This window comes from Solanum dulcamara, chromosome 1 (genome assembly GCF_947179165.1).
Source record: "Solanum dulcamara chromosome 1, daSolDulc1.2, whole genome shotgun sequence".
In the NCBI taxonomy this organism is placed as follows: Eukaryota; Viridiplantae; Streptophyta; class Magnoliopsida; order Solanales; family Solanaceae; genus Solanum; species Solanum dulcamara.
In genome coordinates, this window is record NC_077237.1 from 26,659,976 (window position 1) to 26,666,269 (window position 6,294).

Below are 6,294 nucleotides of genomic sequence, written 5' to 3' on the forward strand. Positions count from 1 at the left end.
CTTCTAAGACAAGGGTGAGCATATGGCATCCTGGATTTACCCATCTATTTCTGTATATAGTTGATTAGTCATTTTCTTTTTGAGACAAGTCTTTTATTTTTTGTTGTCCACTTTTAGGACTTGTACTCTTTTATTTAGACAACTCTGTGTATATGACTTTTAAGATTCTAGAAGGGATCATTTGTTGTATATATTTTAGATTGCATCCATTATTCTATTGTAGATTGTTTTAATGCTTATATTTTGTTTAGTTTCTACCCTTAGTCCTATTATTTATAGTTTTGAGATATGAGTTGGCTTACCTATTTGTGGGGTATCATATTATAGGTCCAATCATAACTCGAGAAATTTGGCTGTAACAAGTTGGTATCAGAGCCTCAGGTTCACCGGTCTCACTTACATAGAGCTAACGTATAGTAGATTTCTGCAGATTAGTATAGAAACATCGATAACTTATCTGTGATTGTTAGGAAAATTCCCTCTCTTGTATAACTTTCATGCAATATCTGTCTTGCTAGTTTTTAGGAATCTCACTTTTTTTACTCTTTCATAAGATAACTTATAGGCGTGGTAGAGAGGACATGGTTTATGCCCTTGGTCCTATAGATAGAGCCCCATTTAGGGAAAGAGGTCGACATCAAGGTCGCGTGAGGGTAGCAGGCCCAGCCCAAGAGAGAGAAAAGACTCTAGAGCTAGTGGTGTAGCCTCAGGTAGCTCTAATTCATCCTCCACTGATGTCGAGGCCAACCCAGCCACCACCCACATCAGTTATGGCTAGTGAGCTACTAGAGGCCATTAAGTAGCTTTTGATAGTTCTAGGGGGTATACAGTAGGCCCTAACTCTAGATGTGGCTCCAGTCTAAGTTATGCCAACACTGTAGGGTCAGGCTGTAGCAGTGACTCCAAAGTTTCGGCCATAACTAGTGTCCGTTGCTGATCAATCTGATATAGAAGATGAGGCCATGTGTCTGTGGGGAGCTAAAGATGATAGAGTGCGTTAGAGATTGCCGCCACTGAGATTTTCTAGAGTGATTAGGGAGGACACCCATGAGTTTCTTATAACCTTAGAGAGAAATTATAGTATTTGGGTCTCGTAGAGTCGAGAAGGTATGAATTCACTGCACATCAGTTTCGAAGGCTAGCAAAGCAGTGATGGTGCTAGTAATTAGAGAATAGACAAACTAGGTCACCTCCAATATCTTGGGATGAGTTTTCAGAGGCTTTCTTTTCTAGATATATCCCATGGAGCATCAGGGATGGACTGTGTAACCATTTTTTGATGTTGGATCAGGGCTTCATGACTTTTTTAGAGTATGAGGTGAGGTTTTATGAGCTCTCCTGCCATGCCACCATAATTTTACCCACTAAGGAGGAGAGAATTTGTTGTTTTATATGAGGGTTGAGGTTCTAATTGAGTATTGATACTAAGTCAATAGCTTTGGCGAGCCACTCATTTCTTGACGTAGTTGATCATGCCCAAACTATGGGGTAGAGACAAAAGGGCTCGATATCAGGGTAGTTACAGCAGGTCTCGGTCTTGGAGAAGGGATTATTATAATAGGCCCAACCTGTAGTTTCATCAAAGTCAGTCTATATTACCCCAGGGGTAAGGAATCTTAGAGATGGGCGCCTATTCTATTTCTATACCACCTTATCAGATTCCCCCTGCAGAGATCAAGGAGCTCGGTGTTCATCTTGAGGACCTCTCAGGTAAGGGGTTCATTATGTTGAGTTTTTCTCCTTAGGGTGACCCAATCTTGTTTGAAAAGAAGAAGGAAATTCTATGGGCATGTGTGTTGACTACAAGCAGCTAAATAAGGTGACGGTGAAGAACCATTACCTTATGCCTCATATTGATGACCTATTTGATCAACTTCAGGGCATCATAGTATTTTTTAAGATTGACTTAAGGTCTGTTTACCATCAGTTGAGGATTAGGGACGAAGACATCCCTAAGACTTTATTTAGGACTCATTATGGCCTCTATGAGTTCCTAATGATGTCTTTTGGGTTGACTAATGCCCCTGCCACTTTTATGGATTTGATGACTCATCTGTTTAGGCCATATCTTGATTTCTTTATCATAGTCTTCATTGATGACATATTGGTATTCTCATGGAGCCAAAATAAGCATGAGCAACGTTTGAGGATAGTTCTCCAAACTTTAAGAGATCAACAACTTTATGCCATGTTCTTAAAGTGTGAGTTTTGGTTGATTCTATAGCATTCTTAGGGAACGTGGTATCCAAAAATGGTATCATGGTAGATCCAGCGAAGACTGAGTCTATTATAGATTGGGCTAGACCTAGTTCTATCACTAAAATTCGTAGCTACATCAGATTAGCGAGTTACTATCGATGCTTTTTTGAGGGCTTCTCTACTATTGCAGCACTATTGAGTAGGCTAACTTGCCGGATTGTTCCATTTAAGTGGTTTAAGGAGTAGGAGTTGAGCTTTCGGAAACTAAAGAAGTTTCTTACCACCGCTCCCATGTTGACTCTTCTAATTGAGGGCGATAGCCTAATAGTTTATTGCAACACATCCAATGTTGGTTTGGGTTGTGATTTGATGCAGCAGGGTTGGTTTATAACTTATGCATTGAGGCAGCTTAATTACATGTTGGAGTTGGTGGTGGTAGTTTTTGCGCTTATGATCTAGAGGCACTACTTGTATAGGATTTATTGTGAGATCTACACTAATCATTGGAGCTTTCAATATATTATGAGATAGAAGGATCTTAATTCGAGGAAGCACCATTGGAATGAGATCCTGAAGGACTACGACCTCTCTATTCTCTACCATCCATGCAAGATGAATATAGTAGCAAATGCATTGATTCGAAAGGACGTGAGTATGGATATTCTATCCTTCCTTTCTATTGTGGAGCGACCTTTGGCCTTGGAATTTTAGTCCTTAGCCAACAGGATGATTCGTCTTAATATTTTAGATTCCAGGTAAGTGTTAGCCTACAATAATAGCTACTATTCTAGTATTCAGATGGCCCCATTAGAGGCCTTATATGGTAGGCATTGTCGCTCTTCAATTAGTTGGTTTGAGTCTATGGTAACATGGTACAAACTTGATTCAATAGGCCTTAGATCATATGAAGGTGATTAAGTATAGGCTCAGGAAAGCTCAGAGTAGATACTAAAGTTATGTTGATTATAGGGGTCAGCCATTGAGATTTGTAGTTGGTCACAGAGTTTTCCTCCGAGTATCGCCCATGAAGGGTTGATGATATTTGGGAGATGAGGCAAGCTTAGCACCAGGTATATAGGGCCTTCTAAGATTTTAAGGATAATCGTACATATCTCTTATAAGTTAGCTCTACCTATAAAATTTTCAGCTATATATCATATTTTCCATGTTTCGATGATTCATTGGTATGTTCCAGATAAGTCTCATATACTCCTATATGATTTGGTTGAATTGGATGATCGTTTGACCTTTGTTGAGGAGCCATTTTCCATTCTAGCTAAAGATGTGAGGCAGTTATGATCTTGAGCCGTTCCTGTGGTTAAGTTTTGCTGGAGGAATCGTCAAGTCGAGAAGGCCACCTAGGATTTTGAGAAGGAGCTATGGGAGTAGTTCCCCAACCTATTTGAACTTTTGGTACTTCTTGACTCTTACTTTCGCCGATGAAAGTCCTTTTTAATAGTGGATGTTATAATGGCCCTATAGGTCATTTCTTTGTAAATGTTTTCTTTCCATCATTTAGAGCTTTCTATAGCGACCCCAAGTCATTTATGACTTGCTGGCACTAATTATTCAGTTTCTTGGTCATTTTTTATTATTATTTTTTTGGTCAATTGTGCCCCTTAGGCTTTTTATTATTATGTAAAAGAGGTACAAGTAGGTAAAACAAATGGATAAAAAATAAAGCAGTTCACCTACCCACTACTTTACTAATTGAAACCCTCATTGTTATGTGTCTTCTTCTATGTCTTCTTCGTCCTTGTGAAGATGATGAAGAGGCCATAAAATGATGGTCTCTTTCTGATTCACACTTGTTCTAACTGATTTTGTGCTTCTTTGCTTTGCATGTGTGTCTTGAAATTTTAGTTAGAAGATGACCCTACGTCTTCTTTCCTTTTCTATCTTTGTATTTTTCTCCTCTTTTTGTTGAAAATGATGAAGAGACCATGTGATTTGGTGGTTTCATTCTAATTCAGACCTGATCAAACTGAAATTTTATGAATCTTTGATCTGCATGTGTGTTTGTTGTCTTGAATTTTATTGTGGAGATGCAATGTTCCTCTTCTTCACTCTTGCCTTGCCTCCCTCTAGCATTTGTATCAAATTTTTCCATTTAGCAGGGATAGTTTTAATTGATGGATTTTTGTATAGTACTAGTATTTGAATAGAGATTAAGACTAGATAAATAACTGGACTATTAATCTTCCTATACCCATGCTTAATACCATTTCTTCTCTTCCAAAGTTCCCACATTATAATTGATGGCACTGCAGCATATACTTGTTTCAATCTATTTGTTACTGGTGCCTTCCACCAGTTCACAATTAACTGTTGTAGTTGTACCCCCTCCATGCTTATTCCTGCAGCCTTGCAAAAAAAGGACCAAGTCCTTTTAGCTGTATTTGATGCTAGGAAAAGATGGTGCATAGTATCCTCGCTAGGATTTATACAACACCAACACTTTGACCTTAAATTAAAGTTTATCTTCTTTAAAACATCATCAGTAGGAATTTTGCATTTCCAGCATCTCCACAGAAAGAAGGAAATTTTAAAAGGCAACCCTTTTATCCACATGAACCTATAAATGTCCAGTTGTGGTTCCCTTAACCAAACAAAATCCCAAGTTGATTTAATAGTAAATTCTCCACTTGTGTCTAGTATCCACCATGGTCTATCAAGGTCTCTTTCTTCCTTGGGTATGGTTACATTCTGTGTTATATGGTCAATAATGTCTTTAGAAAGTACTTCCATTAATTTTTTCTTATTCCACCTCCCCTGTACTACCATTTCTTTGACATTGTGAATTCTTGCATCATAAGTATTCCCTGGATTTACATAGTATAAAGCTCCTAATCCAGTCCAATTATCAAACCAGAAAAGTGAGTCCCCTTTCCTAACTTGCCACCAAATTTGATATTCTATTAAGTCCCTGGCTTCTAGCATTCTTTTCCAAGTTTGTGATCCCTGTTTCCATTGCACCAATATAGTATTTTCTTTCCTACAATACTTGCTGGTCATATATTCAATCCACAAGGTAGGTTTTGTCCTGAAGTTCCACCAGAGTTTGCAAAAGAGTGCTAATGCCACATCATGTAATGATCTAAAACCTAGACCTCCTTCTGTAGTAGGAACACACACCTTCTTCCAAGCCACCCAGTGTCTACTCTTTCCCCCAATAGTATTGCTCTAAAAAAACTGGGCAAGCATCTTGTGTATATGTCTGATGATTCCAATAGGGGGGTTAACCGCTGATAGCATGTGTATTGGCATACTTTGAAGTACATGTTTAATAAGAATTGCCCTTCCTCCAAAAGATAACATTTTACCCTTCCATCCTTGTAATCTATTCATGATTTTAAGAGTCAAAGTATTAAAGAATTCATTCTTTCTCCTACAATGATAGATAGGACAACCCAAGTACATGAAAGGAAAATCTTTTCTCTTAACGCCAGTTACAATCTCAACTGTGATACTGATGTCTCCTGAAACTTTCTTATGCATATAAACAACACTTTTGTCCATATTAATCTTCTGACCAGAAGTCTGCTCATAATTTCTCAAGATCCTCATTATTTTTTGCAAAGACACCACATCTGCTGAAGTAAAGATGATCATGTCATCAGCATATGCAAGATGATTTATTTTTGGACTCCAGTTAGGCATACCAAAACCTTTAAACTGAATATTTTGATGAAGTACATTTAAACTCCTTATTAGGACTTCTGCTGCTATTCTGAATAAAGTAGGGGAAAGAGGGTCCCCTTGCTTTACTCCTCTGCTAGATTGAAAAAATCCTTGTTGTTGCCCATTAACCAAAATAGAGTACCAGTTATTGCTAAAAATCCTATAGACCATGTCTATACTCTTTTCTGAAAAATCCCATCTATCTAAGTACCTTAGTTAAGAACACCCAAGATACCCTGTCATAGGCTTTTTCCATATCCAGCTTTAATATCACATTTGCATCTTTTGTTCTCAATCTTATATCTGAAATAATTTCTTGAGTCAATAGTATATTCTCCAAAATACTTCTATTTTTGACAAAACCAGCTTGATTGAGAGATATAATATTAGATAGTTTAGAAATCAATATCTCAT

General features: G+C 37.8%; 1 protein-coding gene across 1 annotated transcript; it reads right to left on the reverse strand.

Annotated features, from left to right (window-relative positions):
• Positions 1-4,233: 4,233 nt before the first annotated feature.
• Positions 4,234-6,051, reverse strand: LOC129892399 (uncharacterized). Its single transcript, XM_055967970.1, has 2 exons — positions 5,618-6,051; positions 4,234-5,242 (listed from the first exon to the last, which is right to left on the reverse strand). The coding sequence occupies exons 1-2, from the start codon at positions 6,049-6,051 to the stop codon at positions 4,234-4,236; spliced, it is 1,443 nt and encodes a 480-aa protein (XP_055823945.1).
• Positions 6,052-6,294: the final 243 nt, after the last annotated feature.

Bases quoted from the DNA above. Each gene is read 5' to 3' on its own strand.
- LOC129892399 (XM_055967970.1), bottom strand. From the start codon at position 6,051: ATGGTCTATAGGATTTTTAGCAATAACTGGTACTCTATTTTGGTTAAT. The intron at 5,243-5,617 runs GTACTTGGGTTG...GTGGAACTTCAG, and splicing joins AGAAAAGATTTTCCTTTCAT to GACAAAACCTACCTTGTGGA.